This window comes from Cottoperca gobio, chromosome 16, assembly GCF_900634415.1.
Source record: "Cottoperca gobio chromosome 16, fCotGob3.1, whole genome shotgun sequence".
NCBI classification, from domain to species: domain Eukaryota; kingdom Metazoa; phylum Chordata; class Actinopteri; order Perciformes; family Bovichtidae; genus Cottoperca; species Cottoperca gobio.
This window is the reverse complement of record NC_041370.1, coordinates 21,383,226-21,401,620: the sequence shown is the minus strand read 5'-3', so window position 1 is coordinate 21,401,620 and position 18,395 is coordinate 21,383,226. Positions and strand designations below refer to the sequence as shown.

Here is an 18,395-nt window from a genome sequence, read left to right as displayed (position 1 = left end):
GCTGTTGCTTCATCCGCCAAAAATGCTAATGCTGGTTTGGAAAACCCAGTCATACTAATGATACAGGATAAATGCAGATAGTGACAACCGCCAGGTAGAGAAAAATGCATTAAAGCAATGATACGGCACTTTAAAAAAAAAAAATTGAAAATTGAATTTACAACGTTCACTCATATTAAAAGATATTGCGCACTTTTTACATTTGTTTCTAATCACACCCAACTGCACAACTACCTATTAGGATTTTTACCATGTTTTTAAAAAATGCAAGCTTTGTGACAAAGTTTCGCCTTTCCTCTTTGTCTGATGAAAAGGCCACTCGCTGTGTCCCAGTGTGCTACTGCACTCAATGGCATTGACAGGCCAACGTCTCAATCGATGGACCCACGGTCAGACCTTTGCAGAGCAAGCCCCAGACCAAAGGGCTGTGTGGGTTAATTGTAATTGCATAGGACAGCGTCTGTAACACATGCCCTGAGCAGGAAGCTGAACTGGCCAGAGGGGCACTGGTCTGAGAAAACATTCAATCTACGACAGCGGTTAACTTCAACTAGGGACGTGTGGAGATGGTGAACCTACTTTTTATCTGAATTACATTTACCCACCTTTCTGCACTTGTATTCCTAGATCTACATACATCAAAGGAAGGAGCACTCTAGTCGTCTGTATTATGTACAGATAGGGTTTTCATACAGATGGTGACAGTAACTGGGTCCTTGGTTTACATTTTGATCTGCCACTACGCCAGAATCCAAAATTAGCCTTCCAACTTTAGTTATAGTACAAATGAGAGCAGAAGTGTGGGGAAGCAGACGAGAGAAGAGGAATGCTATACAATTCCGTAAGCAGAAAGACTGTGAATGGTCTTCTGACAGGATCAAGAGAGACATATGAATAAATGGAAGGAAGCCCGGCAAGTGAAAAAAGGAAAATCTTCAAAGTCAGCTTCTTTCCTCTTCCTAGCCACCCCTGGAGATCAGATCAACTACTATCCTAAAACCTAATGAACTAGTAAACACTGGGAATTAAATGAATATTACATGAGGTTTTATTAACGGCAGCCAGCAGACTCTAAAAATAATGAAGGCGAGAAGCGGAAGCGGGAGGAGACAGTTACTGGAGCTTCTTCTTTTCTGTGTTTACTCAGCATCTGCCTGCCAGAGAAGGAGGCTTTTGATCACTCCTCGGCTGGGTTCTCCTCTCCGCTGTGTGGCAGGAGAAGCACAGGGAGGCCACCGAGCACCGCTAGGGCAGGCTCATTTGCAACACAAATGAACTGAGCTAATTGTACACGTGCAAAGAGACGGGGGAGCCGCGCACACGGTGCAATGTTTGCAAAATATTGAAATAATTAATCTCATTGAGTTTGTGAAATACCATCAGTGTTGCAAAAGAGGATTTGAGCACGGGCTGGGGATGAGACGAATGATGATAGCAATGGGCTGGATAGACGCAGATGTTTAGATTAAGCTTTTTCATTATTCCTCTATCACACAGCTTCTTCAAGTGTATTTTTGGTAATTGAATAAATTGGAGCATGAAATAGATTTGGATTTGGGGCACAGCAACAGGATTACGTGTAAAGCAGTTTCTTTCCCATTCATGAAACAATGCATGCTGATATGATGCTATCAGGTCAATTTTGCAATGGGTATGTGGTGTGAAAACAGTAATAGGAGAATCACTAAATTATAAAATGTAATTCCTAGAACATAATACCTGTACATAAAGACCCTAAAATAGTCTTGAACTAATAGTGGATTTAACATGGATTCCAGATACACAGAAATGACTTAATGTAAACTGACTGAATTACAGTAGGCCTATAGATTGAAACGTTTTTCAGTTTTAAAGCCGTGTATACTCCACTGCACTGAATAACAGGGATTTAGCTAATAAAGTCCACCTCTTGACCTTCCAAAGGTCTGACCTTTTAAGCCTCTTTAATCAATAAATCAACTGTAAAACAAGAATGATGATGCTGTGAAGTACCTTTAGGAGGAGAGAGCCTTAGCTTTCAATTAGCAACTCCACTGAGCATCAAGGCCAGAGGAGGATTTGTGGAATAACACACGTATATACACCACCATTAAGATCATACACTGACGGTAAGATACTACAGCAAAGGCAAGCAAATTTAACTCCTCAACATACTGTTTAATGGTTACTGACATTGACAAATAGCATCACACATCAAGGCATATGGTTAAAAGCAAAGCACTATCCACGCGGCATATGCAGTTTCTCTTCCCTCTCTTGGCTATTTAAAAGCAAGATGACATCAGACATCTGTTTGGGTGCAGAAAAAAAAGAGTCTTTTTAAGAAGAAAAAAAGACCTCCGAGGGTATGGGCTTCAAACGCATGAACAAGTGCCGTCACATGCACTCTCACAAAGAAACACAATGACACACGCACACGCACACACACACACACACACACACACACACACACACACACACACACACACACACACACACACACACACACCTTTATGCCACTCAGCAGTCTTCCCCTTAGTCCATCAGTGAGTGGAGAGAGTTAAGGACCTGGGGCAGAGTTGGAAGTGGCTCCTAATGTTGAACTGAAATGTAGTTTTACTGGGAGGACCCTATGCCTACTGTAACTCAACCATTAAAAGGTTGAGGGTCATACACACCCACACCACACACACACAAATAAATGTGCTTCTTCAGCCTTTGAGGGAATCAGTCTTGCTCAATAAGCATGAGAAGAGCCCAGATGTCAGCGCTCTGCACAGGCTGGTGTTTCTGTTGAAAAGTACAGAATCTTTCCTATATTACTCCATGACCCTTTCTGTATACCTTCCTCGTCCTGTTTCATGACATAAACATACATCTTACTGGGTGACATCACACGTGTTCCGTGCTGTAGCAACCTGTAACCAAACCTCTACAAAGACTGTTTTACCTCCCTCTCTGGGCAGCAGCATTAGCAGCAGTGGCAGCAAGCCTGAGGCTGGGGACATTAGCCTGATGCTTATCTGGCTACAGAGCCCACCGCTACCAGTTTTCTCTCTCTCTCTCTCTACTTCTCTCTGTTTCATTCTTCCTCTCTCTCTCTCTCTCTCTGATGCTGAGATATGATTTGGTGAGAGCAGAGAGGAGTCGAGCATATCGATTCAGCATCCACCGTTGTCTCTCTCGCACTATTCATCCCCTTTTCCTCTGCGCTGCTATCATTCCAACTCTCTCCACTTTATCTCTCTCTCTCCCTCGCTCTCTCTCTCTCTCTCCACTTATTTTCTTTCTCTCTCTGGCGTGCAATCATAATAACCGCTCTCTTAGACGCTCAGGCAATAAACCAGGGCCTCCCTTCTTCCTGCGCACATCTCCCTTGGCGAGGACAAAAACCAATAAAGGGCCGGCTTAATTACAGCTGCTGAGTGCCGCCAACACCCGGGTACAACACCATGGGGCTGAGGGTGGGCTGAGCGTGGGCGAGGTGAGACGGGATGTCGGGGGGAGGCGGAAGTTGCATAAGAACTACTGAGGATACAGTTTGAGTCTCAGTCTGACGCTCACACCTAAACCCTCAAGATGCTACTTTATAGTATTCACAGAGATGAAAAAAAGAGGTGATGGTAGCCTAGAGGCTGGCTGGGAAAATGTGGGTAGAACTTGCATTCAGCAAGGCATTTAACTCCCAGTAGTGCCAGTGAAGGAGCTAACTCAGCTTGATTTTGCATCTGTTAATGTGTAACAGTGGGGATGTAAAGCAGGGCGTTGCTGGAAAACAAAATGTACACCCTGGATTAAGAAGGTTAAAAACAGGGGATAGGTACATGTTATATATATATATATATATACCACATATACACTACAATGGGGCCAATGATATATCAAGGTGGATACACCTGTAAATCAACGCAACTGTCCATGACTGTGAAGAGCCAAAGTAGGGACTGCTGTTGATCCACGGCCTTGTCTCTCGTTGTTTCTACGTCTCCTCCCTTCTTTCTCCTACTCCTTTCCTCTTTTTTTCCTTTCCCCCAGTTCTGTCACATCAACATGAATCTGGGGCTCCAGGGGTTCAGAGTCCCACAAGCTGCAGCCTGCTACGTCTGCCTCGTCTACTGCTCTATCACCATGGTGACTGATGACTGGGTGTTCCCGTCTCCCCCTGGTCCTCTTGCCATTTTATTTCGTTACTTTGTCTCTCCGCTGAGCTCCTCTCACCTTACATTCCACAATGCTTGCCATCAATAGAATACATGTTGACAAAAGGTTACAAGAGTAGCAATCAGAGTGGAAAGTAGTGATGCACGATATGGATGTTTTTCGGCCGATAATTGCAATGGTGTTTTCTTCGTCTATCGGAGTGTGTACATGGTGCGCTTGTTAAGTCAATGAAAGCAATTTGGCTTGATATTAATGGCCGATATTTCCGGCTATAATTTAATTATCAGAATAATACACAATACTATAAATGTCCCGTGATCGGCCTCGATATATATTGTGCATCTCTTATGAAAGTGTGTAAACTGTATGCTGTATGGAAGACTGGATGTGAATGTTTATGATGTCGATATGGAAGTGAAAACTATGAATGTATTTAGTGATGTCTATGACAGTCACTGATGCGGTTTGTGCTTTTTTATTACGTCTCGCTATGTTCTGTGTGTGTTGTGCACTTTTGTTTTTCTGGTTATGTAGAGGATTTGGTGCAAAACGTGCAAGACTGATACTGATTGATGACACAACTTAGAGACCTGAATCAAAACAGAAGGATATGCAAACAAATGCCCGGACATGTCGAGACGCTGTCCAGACCTGAGGTGTCTAGTAATGAGTGCAGCATCAGCTGAAGCTGTTGGTGGAGTTAGTACAGCCATTTAATATTCCTGATAGCCACTTCAATCAACGATGTGTTGCCAAGGAGATTGATTGAAATTCAAAACATTGCTATTCCAGTAGGTTAGCTGTCTTTCAACATCACAGGAACTTGATAAAAAAAAACAGGTTTGTTTGATTGCCAGGATTTAAAACGTCTGTTATGTAACACTGCTCAGCAAGCAAATAGGGATGCCCACTGAACTTATAGACTCACATTGCTCAACTAGCTCCAGGGCTGGTCAAATTAGATGCTACAAGGTCAATGATCAGAAGAAACTCAAATGTGGCTTTTGGTCTCCAACCTCCTTAAAGAAGTTGATTCAGGTCCCATTAAATTAGCTTTATTGCACTTTCGTGTAACCTTTTCTGTAAAGTATATGTATTCATGTTCTCTACGAACTCTGTAACTCACTACATTCAAGTTTCAAATTCAGTTTAAATTTAGATTGAATAGTGCAGATAGTGCCATGATGAAAACTGCCAGAAAACATAAGTAGGCCTAAAGATGTGTTAACATGACAAGGCAGACACAAATTCCATAGAGCAACACAATTCTGTCTCCAGACAGATAATAAGTCTGTTAGAAATAACATCCCTAGTTCCATGCTTTACCTCGTCATTTTAATCAGGCCCTGCTAACATCAGGATTAACAGACAGGGACGACATGTCATCATTTCTGTGGATCAAACATTGCACTTTATCACCATGGCAACCCCATTTGTGGAAGGGACGAGTGAAGAGATGGGTGTGGAAGGGGGTAGAAAGCCGGGGGGTTCCACTTCAGGGGAACTTTCAGTGTAGAACTGACAGATGTGGAAACTGTGACTGTACACACTGTAGTGCACATATGCTATTAAATGCAGAAGTGCACAGCTGCAAATAAGCTGTCACTGCAGGAGAACAATGCATGAGACTGTGGAATGAAGTAAACAGCTGTGAGGATGACTCACTAAAATCACACCCAAGATCGTGCGGCCTTTTTGGAATCATTAAACAGCAGTAATATGGGTTTTTATTAATATGCCGGATTTGGAACACCATGCTGCTCTCAATACATTGCATCTATGCAGAAAATGCAATGCAGCTATTCATATCCCACTCACACGCTTTGCAAAAGGTATATCTGGGAAAAGGCTATATGACGTGTACCACAAACTCGATAACGTCCCTGCTATCGCTTCATACACCAGTCCAACAACAAAAACACTTTGGTCTCAGGCATTTCAGGGAAGCAAGCAGAAAGAGCTGCTATAGGGTTGGGTGAGGGGTGGGGGTTTGTGTGTATGTGTGTGTATTAGAAGGGGGGGGGAGTATGGTTGCAGTTTAAATGTAGTGACCACTCAATTCAAAACCATTCAGGCCTTCTAAGAACAGATCCCCACACCCCATTAGGACCTCTCCTGACGCACACATGCATAATACATGGCAGCTAGATCTAAAAGCATGCAGCCCATTAGCAGGCTTGGCCTGGGCAAGAAAAAGAGAGAGAGTGACAGACTTACACACAAACAGCCCTGAACGAATGGATGGCCAAGCTGGCTAGCAAACACTGCTGGTTTGCAGTGAGTTGTGTTGTTGTGGTTTCTTTGTACCAGTGAGTTACAGACCCAGAAATTAGTCTATATAAAGTCCTAAAGGTCCTGGAACAGTATTGAAAATTAAGACAAACCTTCTGCCAGTTCCTTGTACCAATTAGTCAACTATATATAACAATATAATCATTTAGAAGTCCTGTCGTCAACTAACATTCAGAGACTGTTTCTACCAGAGGAATTTGCTGAGAAGAAAAAAAATGGGGAGTGATGGAAAATAAGTTCAATTTAATCAGTCAGATGTGATGATTGCTGGATCACAGTTTCCAGGCACAGAGCCTCCTGTTCAGCCCTTCCAGTGGCTGAGTGTTCTGGCCATGTAATGTGAGGTGGCAGAGAGCCCAGCAATGCTGTAAATTATTTCTGACTATAGGGTGGGGGACAAGAGAGAAAGACTTGCCGTCCCCGGAGACAGACAGTGCATGGTGTGGAGATATGGGGCCTGCGCCTATATCGAGAAATTAAAAAGAGGTCTGCGTGGTCTCTCGGCCCTGCAGGAACGTGAGTCTGTTTTGCAAGTTTGAAGCCCTTCAGCAGTCGGCAAAATGTGTCTAACAGCCATGCCTGGCCAGATGACCAGGGGCCTCTCCGTGGGGGAACGGAGCATTTAGCAGACTAATCATAATATGCTCCAATGCATCTAAGTGAGATCCAACTTATCTCTCTCTCCCCCCCCCCCCCCCCCCCTCTCTCTGTCTCTCCCTTTTCCAGTAAATTAAAAAATAAGGTAAGCCTGTATGTTGAAGTAACACTGTAACTAAAAGGGTAGGAAAAATTATACATTCTGCAAATAATAAAAAAGATTATAAGTCTAAGTATGAGATGTCTTAATTCCGTGGTAATGTGTATATAATTGTATATGATTGTGAATGTTTTTCTGCAGTTTAGTCACTATTTATCAAATACTTCATAGCTGTTAAGTTAGGAATAATTGCTCCAAAAATGTAATGGCCTGTGTAGGTGTGTGACTGTGTGCGGGTGTGTTGGAGGGGAGTTGGTGTTTCCACTCATTTCCAGCTCTGTACTTTTTTTTTATTTTATATACATATAAACCTCATCTTCTTCTCTTGGGCACATCACAGCAGAGGCAGAGGCAGAGGCAGTATAGCACACATGCTGCAGCAGCGGTGCACTGGGGCATACGCGCACGCGCAAACTTACATACAGCGCACAGCACAGTCACACCTCGACAGTATCACTGATCGGCCCCATCATACATCCTGGAAATATCTGCAGCAGGCAGCAACAGTACTATACTGTAGGTTGTTACGCAGGCTGGCTGCCGATCGATAAACGCAACAACCCCCACCCCCCAATACTCGTTTGACATACCAACGGGGAAGCCCTTCCTCATAAATCAGGGCATTTCTTTACAAAGGAATCACTCACCCGATGTTGCTCAACGCCTGCTCGAACAGCTCCGTCTGCAAGATGTTTTGAGGCGCCGAGAAAGCCCCGTTGAAATGTGATAAAACCGAGCTACAGAACTGACGCAATGTCTCAAACTGCATTTTCCCCCTCCGTTTTCTTTTATCCTCAATAAATGATCACTCTTTTTCCTTTCACCAACAATACATCCCAAAGCTTGCGCTCTCTCCGGACGCCCCCCTCCACACATATACCTCCTCAGTATTTTGTTATTATTATCTCCCGGGGGCGCATTAAACGCAGAAAAGACGCCGATCAAGTTCCATATTTCTCCGGCCGCTCCTGGTAAAAAGTGTCCTTAAATGATCCGCATTCCAGACGGGATCCTTCGGTCATAATGCTTCGGACTTGAAGCGATACAAATAAGGTAGTGCCGGTGCCGGTAACGAGCCTTTTCTTCTTCTCGCTGTGGCAAAAATCTCTTCTCGGTGTGCAGGAAGAGGCAAAGGAGCGCCCGAAGGAGAAAAGAAGCGGAGAAGCATCCTACACGGTAGCCAGCAGCAGCAGCATCCCTTACCGGCGCATCAGCTGCTGCCTCACATTCAACTCATATTTCCCGTCGCCTATAAAGAGCACACGATCGCGCTAACAGACGCACACGCACGCACGCACGCACACACACACACACACACACACACACACACACACACACACACACACACACACACACACACGGGGCTGATATGCAAGTGTGTTCACTCTTTGCCATATCTCTCCATCCTCGCTCTTGAACTGTTAAGGACACGCACAGCAGCAGATATAGCACAGTAATACAGGTAAGAGAGGCTATGCTGTTGTCGTCGTGTCCCCCCCCCCCCCCCCCATTATATTCCATATCTGGCTTCAGAGCATCAGCTCCTCATCAGTAATAGCAGATGACAGTCCTAATACCTCTGAAAGGTTGAGTGTCTGCCTGTGAGGAAAGGGCACACACAAAAGGGGTGGGGTGGGGTGGGGGTTCTCGAAGGGTTATTTATTTTCATTTTACTCAGTCAGTTGTTCTGCATGTAACTTTAAAGTGTCAAAATTAGTTGAAAAAATGCAGCAAGTTTGGAGAGGTTCCTTAAAGCTGCTGATGCAAAGCATTTGATTGAATATAACATTCAGATACTGTTTTTACCAGGGGAATTTGCTAAGAACTACTTGAACATGAAGCTATTATGAACCTTTCAGAAGGGTTAGTTAGTACAATAATGCAGACCTGAATTTAAAGGACGTAAGACAACTGCCTTGTATTGTATTGAACAATGACAGGATTGGGATAGTGTTATCATTGTGATGATAATGGCTCAGATCTCTCTGCATAACTCCATGAAACTCCTCTGTTAAAACATCATCAGTTACTATCCAGCCTCTTATGTTAGACATTATTATAATCAAGTCTCCCTTCCCAGGTTAATTACTTCCCTACAAAAATACTAAATAAGCCCCTGAAAGAGCAAATGTTTAAGCATGATAAAAAAATAACTTTACATGACACATTGCATCAATTTGAACAGATTGTTTACAGTTAAAGGGAAGATATTCACAACACAAGAGACGGCTATGAAAATATAAAAAAAGACCCATTATGGTAGGTTTGACCAACTTATCAGTTACAATAGCAAATTACTCCCCATTAGATATGGGCCTTTTTTCAAAGCAAACTTACATTAAAATGGCTCTGTTGTACTGAAGCGTCCCAGTAAACCAGGGGTGGGGAACCTGTTTCCTATCAAGGGCCACAATCCTTTATTAGTCCCACAAAGGGGAAATGTATCTCGTAAAAGAACGTAAAAAGTAGTAAAAGTAAAAAGGCAGTAAACAATAATTAAATAGAATTTAAAAAATAGTATAAGTACCAAGTGGTTGATAGAAAATAAAGTGAGTATTGTAAATGGCAGTGATAATTGCACAGCAGTGGTGGAATAGTCTGTTCTTGGTGTGGTGGTCTACCTCTCTATCTTTCCATGTTTTTATGTTACGCTCTGCAGAGAGCTGCTTGTTGGGCCAAACTCCGCCGAAGAGCGTTAACTTTATCCAAACGCACTCGTCCTTTCAGCTCGTGCAGTTCGGCATTTTTCGCGCTGTAAATGACGCTCGAGACTATTTCTCCAGCTTTCGCACGCTGCGTTCACTGATGTTAATGACAGTCTCGTTTAAAATTGAAGTTTTTTGACATGACATGACCACGTGATGACACGTTCCGCTCGTGTTGTGTTCAAGGACCCCGACCTTGGCCAGGAAAAACAGTCAGTCCCCCATTTAAAATATTGCCATCTAGTATTTTTTTGCTAGTGGATTTTATTTGCGTGCGTTTTACAAATTACCTCGAGGGCCGGATCAAATGGTCTCGCGGGCCGTATACGGCCCGGAGGCCGGATGTTCCCCACTCCTGCAATAAACCATGACAGAGTGAGAAAGGACCCTAAAAACCGAGGCAGCTAAATGGGATTCAGCTATCATTCATTTTATTATTTGCACCTGTACTTTTCCTACTGTGACATGTCAAAATGTCTTGTGTGAAAAACGCCTATTGCTGAGATCTGGAGATGCGACAAGCTGCTGAAACCAGCTTTGGGACTATGTGCACAGAGGGTCACTATGAAGGCAATACGTTTCAAATAAGTTCACAGATTAATCATATTATCAAAGAAACCACTTACTTAAACGTAAAAAATAAGTTAACCAATAATGTTATTAGCCCAACTGTCTGCTGTAAGCATCCATTAGCCTAGATTTAATTCCTAGTTTAACTATGACCTACTTCACTTACTGAGGTTGTACACGTGCAGTTTTACAATGCAAAGGACCATTATGAAGGATATTTTGGGTATGTTCATTTGTGATTTACATGGTTTTGAGTTCAACTGAGGATGTGTTTTAAATCTTTCTCAGTGTCTGAGCGCTCACGTTGCTTGCACACTGGACTCCATAGAGCGCTGCAGGGATGATGCATCGTTGTCGGCCAACCCAGAAGTTAGTTAAAAGCCAATGGGATATTTCAATTGAATTTTGGATTATCGCAGAAAATAAAGTGTGGCAAACAAAAGTTTATGATACTTACACGTTTTGTTCAGCGAGATATTATTTGCAAATGATTTTTGAAAAGTAAATAGCTCTCCTTTAAAAAGCTTCCTACTTGTAATTTGATTTTGCGACAATCAAACAAAGCTATAATTGGAAAATACTATACATTGATAAATCTACAAATTGTAAGTTTGAGTTAAATAGTTTGCAAAAGCATGAGTATAATAAACACAACGAGGCTGTGAAGCCAGACTCGTGATGATGTTTGATGTCGTCGACCTCCTCTGTAGTCTCATTTAGTTACTTGTTAGCAACCGCCTTTTTAAAACACGTAAAGCTTCAAAATTCTTGAGTGGGATATTTACTGACGTATTTTATGTTGTAGAACAAAAAGTATACATCCCCTTAAGCTTGTGTTAACCACAGACCTTATTTCAGGCATCTAAACAAAACGCATTAACTTCGAGACGAGCAAAAATGCTAACTACATTTCAGGACTCATTCCTGCAGCACTCTATTGAAAAAGTTGTAGATTTCGCAGCATCATCAGATCATATTTATCAGTAAACATTATACTAAATGATAGGAATTGTGACCAAAACTATGAACACTATCAAAAAACTGAACTCCATGTCAATGTGAATTATTTATTGGAACTACTATTTTAAGGCTCGTAAGGCATCGTTGTCTTCATGGTTGATGAAATATGTGCGTAAGATGGGGCCTGTTTGAGTACAGGCTAGGTTAGACTAAACAATGATACACTGAACTGTGAAAAGCTGGACTGGGTTGGTCTTGATGTTAAAGGGCCAGTCCAGACTAAGTGTGTTTCTCTTCCTCTTCTAACCTTCCTGTCAGGCTGAGCGGCTCTGCTGCCCGTCTGAATAAGTTTTAAAAATGCAGAATCTGAAGAAATTCCACCAATGAGTATGTTCCAATACCAGTGTAATCATTGTTGTTTCTTCAACCTCACCCAACACTGCAGCTGTCCCAGCGTATCTGTGTGTTCATTCAAATGACACCTCAGAGGCCAAGATAAATTAGAAGCCTTCCCCAAGTTATTTCTCCTTATAAATAGACTGTCAACTTTTCCTCCTCCTTTCTTTAGCAGAACAGATCCAGGAGTTAATTTAAACATTCTTTAAGATTAATGAAAGTGGGTTTTGGTGCTTATGCAGTGGGAGTTCTATTTATGGACTCTCTGCTATCCATCATCAGCATTATCCCGTGAATTTCCGACAGCCAGTTTCCTGTTACTGCGTATGTAGGCAATGCCAAAGCAAGAATCACTTTTCGGTACCATCTCCACCTCTCCGGCCATGCAATCAATTAATATACAGTGGCAAGGGCCCGGACTGGAACAGAAAGTGACTGGATGACTGAACGTTTGGAGCAGTCTGATCTATAGTCTGATCTATAGCCAGTCTGATCATCCATTAAATCCACCTTAAAGCAGCCAGGCAATTGCAGGGAAGATGGATAATGTACTCCAGTTGTACTGAGACACAAAATACTGTTTTCCTGCATCACTCTTAAATGTTATTAGAAGTGTAGCTTTGATTACAATTTGCAGTTACAGATGATGCTCTGCTTTTTATTATGCTACTGTGCAGTGTGTATGCCGAGTACACAACGGATATAGGATAGCACATTAACACATTTTTACAGATACAGGAGGAAAATATGTCTATTTTGGAGTTATAACAATGCTTCTGAGTATGTTTCATAGTTGCAAGACAGCCTCATCCCACTGTGAAAGCACTGAAAGTATGTACACTTATCTCCGACATTCACTGCTGGTTAATGGGAAGGTATGTGAGATACATCCATCAAAACATCCATTTGGAGCAAAATATCAGGCAATTAAATCAAGCATAGTTTTTCCCCAGGAGCTCTCCCATGTTTGCAGGTTCTGAGTGTATTAAGAAGTAAATACAAGGTTGCAATGGCAGAGAGAGGACACGGAGCAAACAAGAACATGAGAGAGTTGTGTCTCCAAACATACTTTGGGCACAGGCGTTTGCATGCTGGTTTGTCCCTGAGCTGGACAAGTGGGGGATATGGCCCACCAGGTGTGCATTTACAAGGTCAACAGTCAATACGAACAGGGACATGGGCTGGATTGGTATAAAGTCAAGAGAAATAGGGTGCATGTTCCCTTCAAGAGCTTTGCCGCTGCTTATATGACCTTACTTTACTGATCACATGTTTGTTGTCCCAAACTGACAACAAAATTAGACATTCTGGGGGGGGGTCTTAATTAGCCCTAATAAGCTTGTATATATCAACATACGAGTCTTGTCTAGTTTAAGCATAGTCTACGGTTGCACCTTACATCTGCGCAAACAAGAACATGTGATAAGTTTTCTGAAATGGCTCTATGCCTCTCTTCTCCCTACATTTCCAGAGAGTTTGTAGATACTGACTATAAGACTAAAATATGTTCCTTCCTTTGGAAGAAGAAAGAGAAAGGAGCCCCCATGTGGTCATCAAAGTAACTACCTTATTTGACAGAAATAGGCAACCGGAGCTAAGATTCACAAACACAGCATGTCTGTGTTGTCAGTGTCAGTATGCTACTCAGAGGGGGCATTTAGTGCACATGACAAATGTTCTCCATTTAAATTCTGCATGCTCTTGCTTTTCTATTCCAAAATCATCCTAATAATGGTCCATTTCCAAGTATTGCAGTGCCTGAACTGGCCTACAAACATCCCTGATGACAAAACATCGGTTTAAGTTTTTAAAAATACAGTTTTTGTCAAAACTAAAGACATTCTTGCAAGCACCCTTCACCGTCCAGCAACCCATCCTAGCTGTACCATCTGTGTTGATATACTCTGTGTGCTGTATGTGTGTGTGTAAAGCAGAGAGAACGTGAGGGGGTGGATGACTGTTGTAGAATTGCTGAGTTAGTGCCAGATACAGTATCTGTGTCTCCTTTATAGGCCTCATGGGCTCCATGTACAAGCTGTTTTATATGGGGCCTTGACTGGCGTGCTAGGAGACATCGCTCTTATGCTAGGCTTGAATCACTGCTCTGCACTACCTATACAATGGCCACATATCTCAGTGTTAATGCTAAAAGGCTCTTATGCTCTTAAGTGGCATCATATAATCATTAGGTCTTTACATATGTCATGTATTATTCCCTAATCAAAAAATATACTTGGCTGTACTCAAAAATAAAAACTACTCTGTGTGACTCATATGAAGGATGTAGCAGGTGTATGCTTTTTTTCCACATATAGAACTGACCTGTCTATAGGTGCGTACCTTAGCCCCGATCCGTTATCAAGGGACGCCTGTCTTGGCAGGAGCCCGCCGTGAGGTCTGCTTCTGTCTGACGCTGGAGTCAAGTCCCCTGATGCTCCCTGGTAGGGGTAAAGAGATGGGTCCTGCAGTTTGGCCTTCTTCCCCTGCGGCCCTCCCTCAAACACACCCCGTACCTGACCAGACTCCGAGCTGTAGAACCACGCCCCCGATTTGGTGAGGATTTCTTGTTGTTTTCGGCACAAGTTGCATACCCACATAACCTGCAGGGAAGAAAAGGCGGGTGTTAATATTTTTGGAATGGAGATTGACAGGCACAGGTTGTCTTATATAACATATGATGAGCTGTAATGGAGTGATTTGGGTATTTATTTTATGTAAAGATGTAACAAATGAGGTATATCGCTGCCGCTGGGTGAAAGTTTTTTCACATTCAAAATGTCAATGTTTCAGAAATTAGGAATAACTAAAAAATTAAAATAAAAGAAAAAGAAATCAACATACCTGGAGTTTTGAATTTTTACTCCACATCAACAATATTGATAATCAGTACAGACAAGTCATGTAGGTGAGGTGAATGATGAAATATTTTACACATGCAGCAGCCTTTTGATATCGTTGAAAGGTAAATGGGTTAAGTTTATTATTATTATTATTATTATTATTATTATTATTATACATTTTGAGTCTGTGAGTCCAAATAATACCCTAAATATCTCTTATTACAGATTAGGGCTGCCCCCTCTTAGTCAATTAGTTGACTGTTTGTTTTAGTCTTTATGGACAAAGAATTCTTTAGTTGATTAGTTATTTTGTATGTTTCTTCCTGCTGAAAGAGTTATTTACAAGAAACTTATGAGCACCTTTCTGGTAAACACAAGTGGTGCTTTTGTATGATTCTTTGTGGAGAAACTCAGTGTTATAGATCTAAGGATTAAATACACTAATCGATTACTGGACAAAATCATGACTCTTGGTCGACAAAAACCTTCCGTTGTCGAGGATAGCCTTAGTACAGATCAAATGTGCTTTCCATGTTGAACATAAGCACATTACTTATTCCTTATGACGCAGTACATTAGTAATACATTTGTGTTTCTGGTTAGCAAAGAATAGCAACATGTTCCTTCTGTTATAAGGACTGGAGTGATGAAGGTTTTTACTGCTCTGTAATGCCGTGCCTTTATCTGCTCTATACTGCAGTCCCAGCATCCAGCTCACCACACTAGCCTCGTAAATCCAGGAGCAGACAGGAGCCCTGATCACTACACACACACACACACACACACACACACACACACACACACACACACACACACACACACACACACACACACACACACACACACACAGACAAGAAAACACACACACTGCATGGTAAAGCTCAGCATTTCGTCTCGACTTTGGTTTATTTGTATCAAATGTTCTCTGGTACAAAGAAAGCTGAATTTCACTCAGGTCTATTCCAGGTGACCACACCTATCTTCTTAACACTGAGCAACTTAAAGTGAAATCTAAGTGTGTCAGAGAAGACTAGGAGCTAGCCAAATGATTGACAGGCCAGACGGCCAGCAGGGCGGCCAAGAGCTACTGCAGCCCCCCACCATCACCCCCACCACACTCCCTGCCTTTACAGTCCCAGTGCTGAGTCAGTGCATTACTGTTATTAGTGTGAGCGAGCACTGAATGCTGCCTCACCCACTATCAGTTGGTCTGTAGCTCGCCTTTTTTTTCAGTAAGCCTTGAATCAAATATGAATTGACTGATATTGTATTTCTAGATTAACAGAACTCACTTAAACTGTGCTGGTACCGTACAGTTACTGGCTGCAGTTGTTCAAAGGTTGGATCTGTAGCCAAAGCCTAAACCACAACTGCTCATCTCAGTGACTGGATGGACCTGATGCACTGGGTGGTACAGAGTAGTAACTGCTGTGGAAGTAACCCAACAAATGATCACAAGGCTTGGCAACCTGTAGTACGCTATGTTAAGACTTTGCACTAGCACACAGATTAAAAAATATATTTTTTATGGGATGCCTGAGTGGAGTAGAAGAAAAAGCAGTCATCAAATTACCCAACTCAGTCCCCAGCCTCTAGTGTGACTGGCTGAGTCATCAAACATGTCAGTGTTCATGGGTGGGAACTCAGCGGGAGATCATGTCCTTGTCACTGAACTAGTGACTTGCTGATTGGTCAGGGCAGGGCGCTTGTACAAAATTTGGGAGGGATTTCATAAAACGTCCACAACATTACAGCCTCCTCGTGAAGCTCTCAGCTGGCATCTGTTTCTGTCCTCCTCAGACTAACAGTGTGAGATAGCAGCAACAAGTACAGTGTGTTTGGTAGTCAGTTTCTGTGTGTGTGTGAGTGCGTGTGTGAGTGAGTTAATAGGAAGATAAAATTGGCTTTGGGAATCAGTGTTTCATATGTGCAGATTTACAGGTACGCACACAGCAAACTATGATTCACAGCTTTCAACCATCATATATATTATAGTAGGGATGGGATGATACAGGATTTTATCATTGATGGGGATTAAAAAACAATAAGTTGATTGTGGTGATTTCAATTACCATGATAATCGTGCAAATTAGTTTCTTTTATGTATCCTTTATTTATGCAGGGGGGCATTATTATTTATGATTACCTCATTTAATATGGTTTGTTTTTCACAAAAAAACTGCAATGTAAAGCATAGAGCATTCCGTCTCGACTTGGTATGGTTTATTTATTAATATTGTTTGTTTTTCACAAAAAAAAATGATGTTCACTAAAAAAGATGAGTGTCGTATGATGCAATAAAAATATTTGTTTCTCAATAAAAATGCAAGGTAAAGTGATTCCAGTATGCTTTAGTGCAATTGTACGAGTTTTCAGCATATTTTGATGATTATCAGGATAATATCATGAATTGCAATTATTTTTGCCAGGATAATCGTTACATAGAATTTTCACATTGTCCCATGCCGATCATATAGTCACACTGCAATAAAAGGCAGTAGCAATGCAACAAAAAAGAAACAGAGTTTTGAGAGGCAATGAAGGTCACTGACACTGACTTAGCAGCTATAGGTTGATATTGTATTGTTTGGAAAGATATATTACAGGCAACGAAACACTGCAAAGGTTGCCATAACCAGTCATGGACTAAGCACTGAAGGAATGTCCTTTCTAAAACAAGCAGGACACTGAGTTCTGCACTTTCTTCATCTGCATTAGCATGGAAACACAGGAAAAATCACAGACACATGAACAGTAGCCTGTACTTCGTACTGCCACATGTGGATGTAGCAACCATCTTTAAGCTAACTGGCCATGCTTCACAGTCACACCGCAGACAGCATGTACTGGCCTATGTGATATTGACACATGAGGCATTTATGAACAGCTATCAATGTTACAGATGGGCTATAACTGTGCTGACACACAATGGAATCAGGGAGGCTACAAATGATGCTTTATGTGTCCCAGAGGAGTAGCCAGTGAGGCCATGACTGCCTCTTTAACTGGGGTCATGTTGAGAGCTCTGCAGTGAACCATGAGTCATCAGCTAAGACCCGGGAGCCACCGAGGCCAGTACCTGAAAGTTACACAAATGTACATACTTAAAGTACACAGGTATGAGTGTGCACACAAGCTGTATTTTGCTTGACATTATCTTAAATTGAAAGTAAATCTGAGGAATATATCTCAAAATGGAATTATCACATGGAGAGGGCAATCAAAAACAGACCTACTTTCGTTCTGTAGGCTCTGCGCTTCACAAAGAGCAGGTTCTGGTTTGCTAGGGTGCATCTGCACCTACAGTAGTTTACACAGGAGGTTTCCCAACACATGTTGCTAGATACCACAGGCACAAGGGGTGTCAGGTACCACACCTCAGACAGGGAAAGTCGTAGCTAACATCCTATCAGATCAGACGGGTTATCAATACATAAAAATCATCCAAGATGGACCGATTCAAAAGGTAGTTTAGTTTTCCATATCTACCATCCAAGTCGTAGCAATTACAACTACAGCTGTACCGAATACTTTTCTTTAACCCGGTATTTCTGCACGGTGGCAAATAAAAATGAGACAACATTAATATTACTAGTCTTATATTATTTGTAGAATTACATTTCAGAGATGTCTGCGTAGGATTGTTTACGACTTGTGTGATCCAAACATTTCCAGTAACTCTGGAGCGTTTTAAAGATTTTTATTTACATGTTTTTATCTAAATAAATATAAAAG

General features: G+C 42.0%; 1 protein-coding gene across 28 annotated transcripts in view; it reads right to left on the bottom strand.

The window, feature by feature from the left end:
- Window positions 1-18,395, bottom strand: part of rims2a (regulating synaptic membrane exocytosis 2a) — a 156,331-nt gene that overhangs the window by 93,040 nt on the left and 44,896 nt on the right. For 20 of the 28 annotated variants that reach the window (XM_029452519.1, XM_029452520.1, XM_029452523.1 and 17 more), the window contains one exon: window positions 14,143-14,420. In XM_029452519.1, the coding sequence (XP_029308379.1) occupies window positions 14,143-14,420 (278 nt within the window). Of the gene's footprint in view, window positions 1-7,836; window positions 7,959-14,142; window positions 14,421-18,395 lie in introns of those variants that run through there. The other 8 variants (XM_029452530.1, XM_029452534.1, XM_029452531.1 and 5 more) reach the window with 2 other exon arrangements.